This window comes from Malania oleifera, chromosome 3 (assembly GCF_029873635.1).
Source record: "Malania oleifera isolate guangnan ecotype guangnan chromosome 3, ASM2987363v1, whole genome shotgun sequence".
Classification (NCBI taxonomy): domain Eukaryota; kingdom Viridiplantae; phylum Streptophyta; class Magnoliopsida; order Santalales; family Ximeniaceae; genus Malania; species Malania oleifera.
This window is the reverse complement of record NC_080419.1, coordinates 111,625,814-111,640,861: the sequence shown is the minus strand read 5'-3', so window position 1 is coordinate 111,640,861 and position 15,048 is coordinate 111,625,814. Positions and strand designations below refer to the sequence as shown.

The window sequence follows — 15,048 nt, the reverse complement described above, 5'->3', positions numbered from 1 at the left end:
GCTTACAAAATGACATAGTTTATATGTTCTTTAAATGACATAGTTTCATTATATGTTATTTAATGAAACAATTAAAAGGATGCAACATTATAAATTGAAAACTCGTGTGAGTAGTAATGAAGACCCTTAAAAGAAAGATGGTGATGATAAAGAGAAACTTGTACGGTTGCATTCCTAACCAATCGTAAAAATAAGGCCACGTGATTAGGCTTTAAAACAATGAGTTATAAGGACACCTGTTTTCATAAGCATCGTAAGGTGACTTATTTTAAACATATGACAGAAAAGTTGTTTTGTATTATTTGTTTTAATTATTTAATTATAAATCTGAGTTGTATAATTAATTATTTCTTATTTCATATCCTTCAAGAGTGTGAGTCAAGTTCACTTTCGAGTCACTCAGCCTCAATTGTACTCGAATTCGAGTCAAGTTTGAACTATTTGAATAGTTTAATGACTTAATTTGAGTTTTACAATGCTATAGGCAAGACATAAGCTTATTTGGATTGTTATAATGTGAATTTGTGACTCCTATTAGAGTTTTTAAATAAATTAATCATTGTCTTCAAAAGCATAATAATTATAAACTCAAAAAACAAAGCGAGTCATAATATTATTTTTATATTTTATATATTAAGAATTAATATAAATAAATAATTATTAATATTTTTAAAATATGCAACGATAACATTTATTAATATAAAAAATATAATTAATAAATTTTTCTTTTATTTTTTAAAAAAATTATGCAGTAATAAAATTTTATTGAAGATAAAAAAAAAATTGGGGGGGGGGGGGGTGTGGGTGGATATTTATGGCCAGTGGGGAGGCCACGTAAGTCTGGGTCCCCTGTGGAACGTGTCAAAGCCCCTTTTCCTCTTTGCCCCTTCCCCTGCCGCTCTCCTCGCGCCTCCCCCTCTCCTCTCTCTCTCTCTCTACTATTTATACCCCATCTCTCCTCTCCTTTTCTTCTCTCTCCCTGTGTAATGGATATGGCCATTACTTCCGGATTCTCCACCTTCTGACTTTCCCTACTTGTTCCCTCTTCCCCTGTTTCCCATATCTGCAACACCCCCCCCCCCCCCCGGGGCTCCCCTCTCCTCAGGCCTCTCTCTCGCTCGATCTCTGAGATTTTTTATTAATTGATGACATCAGACCTGGTTTGGAAGCCCAGGAGGAAGAGAAAACGAAGAGGGAGAGCAGACACAGAGGGACGATCACTCACTCAATCCACTCTACTTGTAGTAGTTGTAATCGACAGAGACTCAGAGCAGAGAAGATCGTCGCCGGCCCCCAATGTCTCTGGTGTTCGGTAGCTGCTGTCGGGAGGTCTCCGTAGGTCCTACTCTGGCTTTCGACCACCTCTCCCCCTCCCCCGCCTACGTTACCCCTCTCGTTAGAGACCCCCCGACGCCGGATGAGCAGCCGCAGCGGGAAGAGACTGCGATCCTCTCGCATGCTGGAGATCCGGCGCTGGGTAACCTGCTGCCTGCGAAGGATGATGATGGTGGTCGCGGTGGCGGTGGTGGTGATGATCAGGGCAGCGGAACGGCAAAAGCTGAAATGTTTGAGATTGGTGAGAGCGGGTCGGGGAAGCGCGTGGAGGCGTCTTCGGAGAGCTCGTCGATCGGTGTTCCCGGGGACAGCAACGCCGACGGCCTGAGCGATGGAGACGGCGACGAAGTGCAGAGCAAGTTCAGCCGATGTTTTGGATCTCTGGGATCCTTGGAGGAATCCCTTCCCATTAAGTACTCTCTCTCTCTCTCTCTCACACACACACACACACACTGAATTGAATTAATTCCTTTAAACATTTTCCAATTATTCTTTGCTTGATCTTAGAAATTAAAAATCATGTCTACCATGTCCGGAAAATTCCCCGAAAGGGGGAAAATCATTTCATCTTTCTTTGTATCTTTTGGAGTGAAAACTTGTTCTGGTGAATCGTATACAGTTCTTATATGTGTGAATTGATGGATGCAGGAGGGGATTGTCAAATCACTTCAGTGGGAAATCAAAATCGTTCGCGAATCTGGCAGAGGTGAGCAGAGTTGAAGATCTGGCAAAACCAGAGAACCCATTCAACAAGAGGAGAAGAACCCTGCTCGCGATCAAGCACTGGTCGTCAAGAAACTACAAATCATCATCATCATCATCATCATCATCATCCAACGGCTTCTACTGCTCCCCAAACCCAACCTCCATGCCCCTTCTCCAAGCCTTCGACGAACAAGAAGAAGAAGAAGAAGACGAAGCTGCCGATGACGACGACGACAACGACGATGAAGGAAAGCAACAAGAAGAAGCGGAGAGACGACACCACCACCATGAAAAGAGGAAGCTCAGAATTGGCCTAAAATCACAGTATCAAAGTTGTTTCTCACTCACGGATCTGCAGCATGCTTGATCTTATCTCTAGATTTCTGTCTCAATGAAAATATAATATATTATATTATACATAATTATATATTATATAATATTATAAATAAATATATTATCCTTTTAGTTATTTTAGCGTCTTTGAATTTCCAGCTAGCAAGCGGACCATCCATTTCCGTTGACTTGTTTTCTCTTTGTATCTGGTTTTTCTGGGTGCGTGTGTGAACAGGGTTTTTTTGTGTGGGCGCTTTTCTGTTTTAAGACAAAACTACCCTCCGGTCTGTCGTCGAGCATATACAATAATATATTATATATATAATAATAAAAAGGGCGCGAATATTCTCCTTTACTTGTGGTTGGTAAAGAGATAAATACGTTTCTTGAGATTTGTTTTTTGAGTTTTATTAAGCTATGATTTTGTATATATATATATATATATATATATCTAAATATATGTGAATATTTTTTATGTTAAAGTATTACAGTAATGGGTTATTATAAATTTTTAAATTTTTGTTTCACTAACAATAAAGAAATATATTAAATAGTTCAAAAAAAATTTCAAAAATTTTTCCATTTGAATAGAGGTGGATGGAATGAGGACAAGATTGATTTTTGAAAAATATTGACGTAATGTTTGGTAGGTTAGAATTAGAATAGAAAAATAGAAGGGAAATTATATGATAATTAATGAATGTTTGAAACTAAAACGAATAGTTTTATTTTATATTTACATAACAAATAATGAGGACAAAAATACCGATTTCTTTAAAATTTTAACATCAACCTTTTATGATGTTTTTACATTTTCAGATTCACTAAAAATACAAATCAAAATTGGACCAAAATTTAATTAATCGGTTTTTGGTTAATTAAACCATCAAGTATAATTTAAAATCTTAAAATTACTAAAATAATTTTTTTTCCTTTCATAATATTTAACATGTAAATTTAAAATATTCATCGTTATAATTTAAGCATCAATCATAGTGCAGTAGAATTTTTAATCTAAATTATAACATGTTATTCAATATTGCATATAATATATATTTATAACATTCTGGTTCTTTCAGTTAATTATGGTTATTGAATAAACCTGGACTGAACTAACAACAAAAAAATTAAAAAAAATTAAAATTTCAAGGTAAACCAATTTTTTCAGTTCGTCTTGGTTTGATTTGTGATTTGGTTCAATTTTTTTTATCTTTCTTACCCACTTGTAGATTCCGTACAATTTTATAAAGTAGTAAAGTTGTAACACTACTCTTATGTTTTTGATAAACTTAAACCCCCCGCACGGTTTGTTTTTTCGCAAAATCTGAAGGAAAATTTATGTTTTAAAAATTTTAGAAAGGTCTAAAAATTTTGTTAACTATAGAAAAGCATTTTAGGTCAAAAAACACTTAACTTACCCAAAGATTTACCGAATAGACATGAATCTTCTCTAAAATTTTAAAAATTCCTTAAAATATCTCTAAAGTTTTAAAAATACTTAATTTTTAAGATTCTTGCACCGTTCAAAAGTTCGTTTGTCTACAAAATATAATTGAAGATTTGTCTTTTGGCAAAACTCATGAGAGATCTATAACATTCTTAATACTCGAGCACAAGTTCTTTAGAATTTTTAAAATTTTAGAAGAGATTAGTGTGTTTCAATTAAGTTTCAAAACAAATGTAACATTTTATCTATATTTGACTTTAATATTTTTTTTTTATTACATAGGAACTCCAGTCACCAGCAAGTCCTTCAGAGCCCCTGGTATGGCACCAAATCCACGGATTAGCGTCCTCTCCCTAGGTTTCGCTGATTAGGTAAAGTTCAGAATGCGTGTCGCTTCCGTGCATCAGTTGGACGTTTGACCAACCCGATTCCTGAGACACATCTCCATTACCATTCACGATCCCCGTTAGCTCACAGAATACTTTCACCATCCACGGTCCCCACTGACTCACAGAGTGAACTCTCATCATCTACAGTCTCCACTGACTCGGAGTAAATTCTCACCATCTACAGGTACTGTTGGCTCCATGACTGAATCTACTTAGAATTAAACCCTTGAAACTCCTTCTTACGTGTTGATATTTTTTCATTGTGGCATGCTCGCCGGGGCATATTTGACTTTAATATTGAACTTTTAAAGGTGAATTCTGACCCATAAATTTTTGTGTTACTAATAATAATATTATTTTACTAATATTTATTACTAATAATATTAATTATTATTATTATTATAAGGAAACCCAACTGGAATGGGGTGGGGGGTGGGTTTATCAAGAAATATGGCATCTTTTTCTTGTTACAGCCTTTTAGTCAAAAGCAGAACTCTGGAGTGTGCCGCCTTCCGCCTCTCATCTGATCTTATCGCCTTATCTGCGCCCTTTTATTTTATTTTCTCAGCTCACCCCCGCCCCCCACGCCCTCTTTTTCTATTTTATTATTTTTTAATAAGAAAATCTTGAATCAATCGATGCATATCAAACCTTTATTATACAGGACAAAAAAAACACGTCAGATTTGCCACAAAAATCAAGTTCAATCTCTCTTTAATTTATCATGGAAAATTATAATTAATTTGGGTTTGCTACCTCAAAAAAAAAAAAAAAAATGTTAGTCGCCTTTGAAGCTTAAAATTTATAGACTTATTTTTACATTTAATTTTTGAAATTATTGAATATAGTACGATAAGAAAATAATTTTTTATGTTCATTTATCGGGAAAAAAAAGGGTAAAATATATAGTAAATTAATCAATAAACATTTGATTTTACATATCATTAAAGTTTTTTTTATAAAATTTTTGTATTAAAATAAAATTTTTTAATAATATTTAATATTAAGAGAAAATGAGTTTCCTTGTTATTTTCTTTTTTTTTTTCTTTCTTATTTTAGGTATAATCCTTGATCCAAATTATTTTTGAAATTTGTTTAGTTGTAGATTTAAAAAATATTTATTTTTTATTTAAATTTTTTTATAAAAAATTAAAAATTCAACTTATTTTCACTTTCTTAAAATATTTGTTTAGTTGTAAAAAATATTTATTTTTTATTTTTAATTTTTCAAAAAATTATAAAAAATTCTAACTTACTATTTAGTTTATTATTATCCGTATTTGAAAAATAGGAAAAAAAGAGTTTGTTCATTGTGAAAAATATTTTTTTTTATTTTTAGTTTTAGTATTTCAAAGTAACAATAAAAATTCTATTTTTAAATTTCTTTTTTGAATTTTTAAATTCGAATTCGGAAGGAACTCAATATCATTTTGTATGATTGCTTGTCATAATTTAAAAAATCAAACCCAATATTTGAAGTCCTTGTTTCAAACACAAAACAACAAATCAAAAAATTTAGATAATAAAAAAATATATGTTTTGGCTTGTCTATATTAGTTTTGAAAATTGAAAAATAAGATATTATTTTTATAATTATTAAAAAATTAAAATTAAAATAAACTTATTCCTGCAAGTATTATTTTTATTTTTTACTTTTTGCATACTCATATTGTAAAACCAAACAATCAACTAACTTTTTTGTGCAATTTCTTAAAAAAAAAAAAACTAAAAAAAATTTAAAATTATTTTTCACAACTATACAACCCTTATAAATTATAAAATTATATATAAATATATATATGTATATATATATATATATATTTGGATTTTTAAAATAAACAAAAGACACTTACCACCCTTAAGTTTGATAAAAAGATAATAATATATCTTAAGATTTCAAAATTTCAATTGACTTCTCCTAAAATTTTAAAAATGTCATAAATCTCTCTTAAAATTTATCAAAAAAATCTCAAACCTCATCTCAAAAGACTTGCTTGTTTACAAATATTAAAAACACTGACCTCTCCTAAAATTTGCTAAAAAAACAAGCACATCCCTTGAGGATTTAAAAAATTTTATTGACCTCCTTTGAGGTTATAAAAAAGTTATAGTCATCCTCTCAGATTTATCAAAGAGATACAAATATCTCCTCAAAAGACTATTTTTTTACGAAATACAAGGGAAAGTTTGTCTTTCTTTTATCAAATCTTAGTAGAAGCCCTTAAAATTCTTAAAATCTCATGAAAGATTCCTAAAATTTTTAAAACCTCGGGGAGATTAAAGTTTTTTGTCAAATCTCAAATGTGATAAGTACGTTTTGTCCATTTATTTGCTAGTTAACAAATCTTAAGAGCCCCTGAAATTTTAGAAATTTCGAAAAAAGTGCCTAAAATTTTTGAAATCAAGTCAATATTTTTTACTTTTTTAAAATTTATAAAAATATTCTATTTTAACAAATTCTCTCATAAATTTAAAAATTTGTAAAAGTCCTTTGTTTGTTTTTTTTTTTTTTTTAAAAATCATTGTCTTTTATTTCATAGTGTATATATATATATATATATATATATATATATATATATATAGATAATATTTTCAAAAATTATATTGTTGGCCTGGGTGGGGAGAAAAGAATGCGAGCCAACTGGCAACTGCATGCCATGAATGAGAGAGCTGGGGACCCATGGTGTCTTTATCCTTTATCCTTTTATTATTATTATTATTATTCTATACAGGGCAAAGAAAGCTAGCCTGTGGTATGGATGCTCAGACCTTTCAAGAAAATTATGGTTTTGTATACCTTTCTGATCCTCCTCGTATCCCCCTCTCCTCTCTCCACGTGGCTTCCATGCAAACCCCCTTTGCCCTTTTCACCTGTGCTTTGACTAAACTGCCCCTTCCTCCTCTCTTTTTTCCCCCCCAAAAAAAAAAAAAAATTCCCAAATAAAATTCATCGGCCCAAAGCTCAAAATAATCCAGAATCAGTTTTATGCTTTCTGCAAGTGCACTGCGCAAATTGCAAAGTTTAGGGTTAGTCTCCATCAAAAAATTTATTTTGGAAAAAGAAAAGAAAAAAAAGAAGAAAAAAATTCAGTTTAATTGGATTTGCTCGAATCGTAAAGATGATGTTAGACTTTAAATATGCCAAGTCTTAAAGGTCCTAAATTCGATTCTCCATTTGTGGTTTGTCTAGTGTGTCACTAGTGATACTAGTGATACTAAAGAGATTGTGTCGTTTTCTAGTAAACCGTCGGCGGTTTCAATAAACTCCTCGCGGTTGTTTCGACAGATTAAGATAGAATGCTTGATGTGAGCAAAATGTTGACGGTTACGCCTGTTATTGAATTGCCGAGAATCCTAACAGTTGAAGATTTGCTACTATTTGATTGTATGCAACAATATGGGATTCCTCAGTTGTATTACTTGAATAACTATTTGCATTTGATAGTTTAGGTTCTCTTTGATTTAGTATTTTAAATACTTTTGAATGTATAACAAATATATCTTGTGCAAGTCCTATATATAGGACATCAATGAAAGTGTCCTACACTTTCTATATGGTGTTAAGAGTTCTTTCTCTAACGAGCTTTTTTTCCCTTTGCTAATGGTCTTTTCCTCTGAGTTCGTTGTTGTCACCACCCTCGACACTCTTGGCAGTGGCAACTCTTCTCTTATTTCCATCAATGCCAGCTCCCAACTTTCTTTAAAGCTTACACCTTCCAACTTCCCTTCTTGGCGCGCCCAACTGACGTCATTGCTCATTAGCTATGACCTTCAGGGCTATCTTGACAGTACAATTGTTTGTCTGCCACGAACCCTTTCTCCTAGCACCTCCTCTACCAATTCATCTTCTACAAGTGTCTCCAATCCTGCTTTCTGGCATTGGCTTCGGCAAGATAAGTTAATCCTTCATGCCATCCTTGCATCTATCTCCGAGCCAGTCATGCTGCTCATTGTTCCTAACTTCAACCACTACTCACGATGTTTGGTCCAAGTTGCAACGATTGTATATCAATCGTTCACACACTCGTGTTATGCAACTTAAGGAGGAGTTGACTCTCATTCAGCGAGAGTCTCGCTCAGTCTCAGAGTATCTCCATGCCATCAAGGAATTAGTTGATGAACTTGCTGTGATTGACTCACCTGTCTCAGCAGATGACATTACTTTGTATGTCCTCAACGATCTTGGCCTTGAGTCCCGTGAGATTGCAGTGCCTATTCGGGCACATGAGACTTCTCTTACGTTTGAGGAGCTTCATGATATGCTGGTTGGCCACGAAAGTTACTTACGACGTGTTGATGTGTCCAATGTTGTCCTGGTTGTCACTGCGAACTCCACTCAGCGCCGCACTCTCATTTCCACTTTCAACCGCAACCAACGTTCCAGCTCTGGTTCCTCTTGTTAGCATTTCCTGAACTCTGGACGCAATAACAAGGAGCAGTCTGGTAAGCCCCAGATCATTTGTTAGCTGTGTAACAAAGTCGGCCACTCGATCAAGACTTGTTACTCAATTTCAGGAGTGAAGTCTGTAAATTATACCGCAACCAATGCGTCCACAGACAAAAAGTGGCTCTTGGATTCTACTGCTTCTCACAACATCACCTCCTATCTTGCCAATCTCTTTGTTCACTCGAAGTATGATTGTAATGACCCCAAAAATGTATATACGATTAAAGCATAATAATAATAATAAAATAATAAAAATGGTCATTAAGTTAGTATCAATATAGAGGTGCTTTTTCTGTAGGATCCTTGATTCCATATTTGATGCCTAAGAAAGACCTTGTCTTAACGAGTGCTCAGAGACCATTACGGCTCAGTCGTTCCCTATAGGTCGGCTTGGTCAAAATGGAATTTCATAAGATAAATATGGTAGACATTGTTTGTACACGTAAATAAGTACATATACATAAAATAATATTTTTACTGATATAATTTGTAGAAAATATATGATAATAATAATAATAATAATAATAATAATAATAATATAGGTATTGTTGAAATATGGATCGAATAATGAAGATACACAGCAGAATAAACAACAAGTAAATGTAAATAACACACAACTAGAACAAGATCAACATGAAGATTTGTGTGGTTCGGCAAAGCCTACATCCATGGAAGTAATTGCACGCAAATTTCACCATGGAAATCAAAATGTACACAATACACTTCTCAAATGATCACTCACTCTCAAAATATACCCAGATGACATATATTGTAACGACCCCTTATATATATATATAAACTACTATGATACCCCCTGCTATGAAAATCGAGCCTCGAAAGGCACCAGGGTAAATCTAAATATAAAATCATACCTATGCAGCGGAAACGAAATCCATACATCCACACACATCATACAATACTAGGAATCTGTATTTTTAGACCATAACTATATAATACATCTCTCTCCAGAAATATCTGTCCCAACACACAAAACCCTACACAAACTTACCCTCTAACCCAGGGTAATCAAATATATTCTCTATCCGCAAGCCTGATCTGCTTGCTCAGCTAGCCCACTTGAAAAATGTTAAAGTTATGGGGTGAGTCGATGCTTAGTAAGTGGAAATATGTTATTGCTAGTGTGTGGCGACTAAGTTGCATACTGTTAAAATAACAACTGAACTGTAATAAAATAGTAAATCTGTAAAGCATATCCTTCATTTTCACAATTTAAATATAACTATATCATCTGTATTTTCTACTTTTCATACTACTAATATAATGTTATACTTATCAAATACTGTAAAATTATATACATATACATAACTGTATTTTATCCCTGAAACTTTGTATATCTGTCTATAAAATATATATCTATATGCTCTGTCTGAATACTTTACATGTTATGGTAATAGGAAACATGGCATACTGCAAATGCTATATATACTGATCTGAGTAAAACTGTAATATATTATTCTGGATAAATATCTATAATATACTAATCTGTATAAAACTATAACATATTGATCTAAGTAAACATTCGTATACATATATATATATATATATATATATATATATATGTATATATCTATTTTGTGAAACTATTTGAATAAAAGATGTATATGTACGTATATCTATCTGTATAATCCCTGTGAAAATTTGGTTATATCTGTATGTTCTGTATAACTTCATATACTGAAAAATCTGTATAAAGTTCTACATCAAATATTATCTACTCAGGCAACACATACTTTAAGAACACATATTCTAAAAAACTACATAATAACTGGTATACATATATGTTGGTAAAACTACATTGTAATGCCCCAAACCCTACTTGGCCCGAAAGTCCCATGTTATCTTTATTCCAAAAATTGCCGGGGTCAGAATCAAATGTGGACGGTCGCACAATGGCGTACGTGCTCCCGCCTTCTCTTTTCACTGCTTCAATTTCCAAATTTGGGGTTAGGATTAGGGTTTCTGCAAGTTACAGCAGATCAGTTCAGATGAGTGTCTCCGCATCAGATGCTAAATCCCTGTCGGCCGACCCTCAAAATGATGCCGGAAAGGCGGAGACCACCGACGATCTGGTACAGTACGTGGTCCTCCGGCGGGACCTGATCGACACTTGGCCGCTCGGGAGCGTCATCACTCAAGGCTGCCACGCCTCAGTCGCTGCCATCTGGACGCATAGGGAAGACTCGCACACATTGGATTACTGCAGCCGTGAGAACATCGACTCCATGCACAAGGTGAAACATGCTGAGCCATTTGCAGTTTCTTATTTATCTTTCATTTAGTTTCGTTTTTCTTAATCTGTTAGACATTATGGAGATATTGAATATCTTGCCCAGTTTTTAGTGAATTTGATTCGACAAATGAATTTTCGGAGGTCAATATTTTATTGAAGGATCTTGTGCCAAAATCGTGAAAATTTTTATCAGTTTTCCCATAATTGATGGATTAGGGAAAATGGGAAATTTAGGGCTACAGTGATGAAGGCTGGGCGTTGCCAGGAAGCGACTTTAAGGGTGGACGACAGGCATTTTTTGGTTATGGATTTTGAAATGTTTTTCTTGCTTTTGAGAACGTTGACCTGAAAATTTTGCTTTTAAGGGTGGGCAATTGGCATTGTGGATTTGGAGCATTGAATTTAGATTCTCAGTGTTTGAGTTTCATCCGAAGTCCACTCAAATCCATATGTAAGCTGTGAACTTCAAGCCCCAAAAAAACAGGGTGGGTGCCAATGGCTTGATCAGTCTGACTTTTCAAATTACTAATTTTAGCTCTTAAAATCATAATAGCTTCCACACGGCAGGCAAACAGTACCTTAATTGAAAACGTGGTGATTTACATGTTTACTGTGTGAAATCAATGTTTGGCGGAGCCATCAAATGTTTGAATTGAAACATGGGTTGAATATTTTTCACATTGGAAAAATGGACTTGTAGACAAGTCAATTCATGGAGGATTAATGAACTTTCAAATGTAGGTGGTGGAAATTGCGCTGTATACTAGTATAGTACGGACAGGAATGGGAAAGATCTTGGATTGCATTGACACCATTGTGTCTCAGAAGCTGTTGTTGTACCTCTTCTTTACTCTTGCCTGGTCTCATTTATGCCTGCTTTGTTTACTTCTTGATGGTTTGAGGATGTTTGGATTTCAAAGACATGTTAAGCTTGGGTTGTGGATCTCCTATTAATGGTAGTTTCAAGATTTGGAGATAATTGGGATTTTTATGTTGGGGAGAAACTGAGATGAAAGAGAATAAATTCGAGGACGAATGTACCTGAGGAAAGAAGTTTTGGTGAAATATAGAAAATTGTGAATAAATGAGTTTGATCTACCCGGACTACTTATCCAGTTTAACTGATGTTTTGTTGAAATGACATTGTGCAACTGACTGAATCAAAATTATAATTCTAGAAATTCTTATGATGTCAGCATACATTTTGCTAGTGTTAACTTGGTCTGGTTCTAGAAATGATGAACTCAACCACAAAAAATCTTAAATCTCAAAGACGTGGGTTTTCTAGTGTGACACTTTATTGTAGATCTATATTAGGCTCCATACCGCATTGAACATGATGCAAACATGTCTTTTTCAATCTTAAACCATGTCCATTTTGGCTTTCCTGTTATTGCCTTCAGCTTGAAGCAAATGTTTTCTTCATACTAGTTCGTTCATTTAATCTTTCTTGCATGTGATGTGATTGAAACATATTGGTTCATTACACGATCATATCCATGAATGGTGGAACCCTGAACATATTCTAATATATTTCCTTGCTCTATTGTTGTTCAACCATCTCAACATCCTTATTTTAACTACTTTTCTAGAACATGTTATTTACTTAATTTCTTGATAGTCTGGCATTTTCTTCACTTTGACACTCAGAAGAAATTACTCATGTACTATTGAAATTGGTCAATCAAATTTATGAAGGCAGAACTTAACTGGAACTTCTCAGGGAAAAAAAAAATACTAAAAAAAGATTGTTGGAGTACTGTTCATATAAAGAGTACAACTATGCAGGATTTCTTCAACAGGAGTCCCTTTCAGACTCATGTCACGTCAAGGTATTGCATAGGAAAAAACTGCAAAATCCAATTGAATTTATTGTAATTGATTAGTTAACATGTTGGTAAACTGTATACCAGCACAGAAAACCTTTTTCATCTCTTGCGAACAGACACAAGATAACCTTTGGTACATGCGACTAAGCTGTTTGAACACTTTACTGAGAACAGTCCAATTTGTGATTCTCTTATGGTATACCTTCACGTGAAGATGTTAAACCTCATTACATACCTAGCAAAATACATATATTTGAAGGATGACAGACGAAGTTGTTTCATCGTGTCACTCTGCTACTGTGTTTGGTATTCTGAAGTTGCAAGCGGCACTGTGTGAGCTCAGAGGAGATATTTGCTGTTTCAAGTCGCATTCTATATCTAGAATATTGGTGTAATACTGTTTTGGTGTTTGAAATGTTGAGTCTGAAGTTGACTTTAGATCTTTGCAATATCAAAAGGGTGGGTAGAAACCCTTACCAGTAGAGAGACAAAGCTACTTTTATTAGCTTCTTGTTAGAAAGAATGTGATTTGCATGGGCTCGATATCAAGTCAAAAGTGGGCATTCATTTTATGATAATTTAGTCTTATGTTCATTGATAGTGGTTTTTTGTTTTTGAAGGATGAAATTCTACTTATTTTTTGTTTAATTGACCGAGGGCTCCATTTGTTTGTCAAAAGCTACCCTATGGAAAATGTTCTCCTAGGAAATTGTTCTCCCGTAAAATGATCAGTTTTCTGTTGTTGCTTATGACACTGGAGATTGTAGATTGTCATGAACATTCTGGCCTTAACTGATATGTTTTTTGTTTGTGTATGTTGGGGCTTATGCTATGCAGGTTACACTTGAGGTAAAGGGGGAAGCCCAAATTTTGAACTTGTCAGAAAAGCTCACAGCCGGTGGCATTCTACACAAGCTGTGGATTGAACAGCCTGAGAACATTCCCACGTGTCTCGCCTCAAAGCCCTACTCTAAATCCGTGGTGTCCTCATTTTTTAGAAAGCTGAAACTCTGCAAGTGATTGAATTTCTATTTGGTCCAATCCCACCTACCCTGATTCACATGTAAGATTTATAGTTCATCTGGACTGCCCAATTGAAATTGTAAGATAGAAAAAAGTGTTAGTAAGTTGTTCCTTCTAATTTCAGAACTCGGGTAGTACTGAAATTGAATCTCTCTTTCCATATCAGCCATCCACACTGAGCTTCATAGAAGATGACAATACACATGGTGGATGGCTAACTCTCTCTCTCTCTCTCTCTCTCTCTCTGAATAAGATGCTCTCGTGTTGAATTCACGCAGCACATGACAATGATTTCCACTAACTGATGTCTCATATCCTTGAATATATATAATGCACACACAAACACACTCGTATGGCCTCTACCAAGTATGATATTTTATTTGTCGCCAATAGTAAGTAGTTAGCTTTGTTTATATAGAAAACCATCTAAGTAAAGCATTAAACAGAAGAAAGAACAAAAAAGAAAATCCGAGAATCAAACAATAGACAATCCAATTAAAAATTTCCTAGAATGAGGATATAATTTTGACATGCACTAAGATATTCAAGGAACCCCGTTTTGAGCTACTTCAAAGCATAGTTATGATTTTTATGCTCAATAAAATAAGAGACATTTGCTCCATATTGAATATATGGAATTTGGATAAGATGTCATTGAAAATTTATATCAAATATTGTCTAAATTAATACAAATAAATCTAAACTCTAAATGTTATACTCCAAACACAATTTAAGAATTTTTAGATAATTTAGTTCTAACAATTTTTAAATTAATACTTATTTATAAAATTAAGATATTCACTTGCAAGACTCAAAGAGGATAATATACAGTTCTCAGACCCACGTAACCATGAATGGGATTTTGAGAGAGAGAGAGAGAGAGAGAGAGAGAGAATAAGATATCAAAATAAAAAATAAAAAACACATACGGATGTGAATAGTGGGAAGAGTCATCTTTCTCTGTGCAAATGGTGCGTAGGGAAACAAGAAACACGTTATTGAGAATTGAGATGGAGACCCAGAAAATGAAATTTGCATGAAAATGAAAGCAAAGCTTCAATTGCTAATTGATAATTGATAAACGATGAGGATGGTCAGCTTTAGAGAGAAAGCTTAGCTAGGAATGTGGACACACTTCTACTTTGAATTTTTGAATTGGAATAGCTTCCTCCTTAATGACATGTTTGAACTCCAAAATTATAATTTTTTTTTTTGAAAAAAATTTACATTTTAATGTTTGATTTTTAGCCGTATCAAAGTAAAATTCTATTTTTGATAGTATTTAGTAT

The 15,048-nt window shown here is 33.9% G+C and overlaps 3 protein-coding genes across 3 annotated transcripts; all 3 read left to right on the top strand.

Moving 5' to 3' along the window:
• The first annotated feature begins 892 nt into the window (after window positions 1-892).
• LOC131150341 (protein OXIDATIVE STRESS 3 LIKE 5) lies at window positions 893-2,509 on the top strand. Its single transcript, XM_058100988.1, has 2 exons — window positions 893-1,748; window positions 1,984-2,509. Exons 1-2 carry the CDS (start codon window positions 1,297-1,299, stop codon window positions 2,405-2,407), a joined length of 876 nt encoding a protein of 291 aa, XP_057956971.1. The 5' UTR covers window positions 893-1,296; the 3' UTR covers window positions 2,408-2,509.
• Window positions 2,510-7,810: 5,301 nt separating this feature from the next.
• Window positions 7,811-8,612, top strand: LOC131151488 (uncharacterized). Its single transcript, XM_058102728.1, has 2 exons — window positions 7,811-8,161; window positions 8,253-8,612. The coding sequence occupies exons 1-2, from the start codon at window positions 7,811-7,813 to the stop codon at window positions 8,610-8,612; spliced, it is 711 nt and encodes a 236-aa protein (XP_057958711.1).
• Window positions 8,613-10,446: 1,834 nt separating this feature from the next.
• Window positions 10,447-14,060, top strand: LOC131151966 (uncharacterized). The gene is made up of 2 exons (XM_058103502.1): window positions 10,447-10,908; window positions 13,574-14,060. The coding sequence occupies exons 1-2, from the start codon at window positions 10,456-10,458 to the stop codon at window positions 13,754-13,756; spliced, it is 636 nt and encodes a 211-aa protein (XP_057959485.1). The 5' UTR covers window positions 10,447-10,455; the 3' UTR covers window positions 13,757-14,060.
• Window positions 14,061-15,048: the final 988 nt, after the last annotated feature.

What these genes read in the sequence shown, in the direction of transcription:
- LOC131150341 (XM_058100988.1), top strand. Translation starts at nt 1,297, where the DNA reads ATGTCTCTGGTGTTCGGTAGCTGCTGTCGGGAGGTCTCCGTAGGTCCT. An exon ending in GAGGAATCCCTTCCCATTAA is followed by an intron (nt 1,749 to 1,983) that starts GTACTCTCTCTC and finishes TGATGGATGCAG; the next exon opens with GAGGGGATTGTCAAATCACT.
- LOC131151488 (XM_058102728.1), top strand. Translation starts at nt 7,811, where the DNA reads ATGGTCTTTTCCTCTGAGTTCGTTGTTGTCACCACCCTCGACACTCTT. An exon ending in AGCCAGTCATGCTGCTCATT is followed by an intron (nt 8,162 to 8,252) that starts GTTCCTAACTTC and finishes ATGCAACTTAAG; the next exon opens with GAGGAGTTGACTCTCATTCA.
- LOC131151966 (XM_058103502.1), top strand. Translation starts at nt 10,456, where the DNA reads ATGTTGGTAAAACTACATTGTAATGCCCCAAACCCTACTTGGCCCGAA. An exon ending in ACATCGACTCCATGCACAAG is followed by an intron (nt 10,909 to 13,573) that starts GTGAAACATGCT and finishes TATGCTATGCAG; the next exon opens with GTTACACTTGAGGTAAAGGG.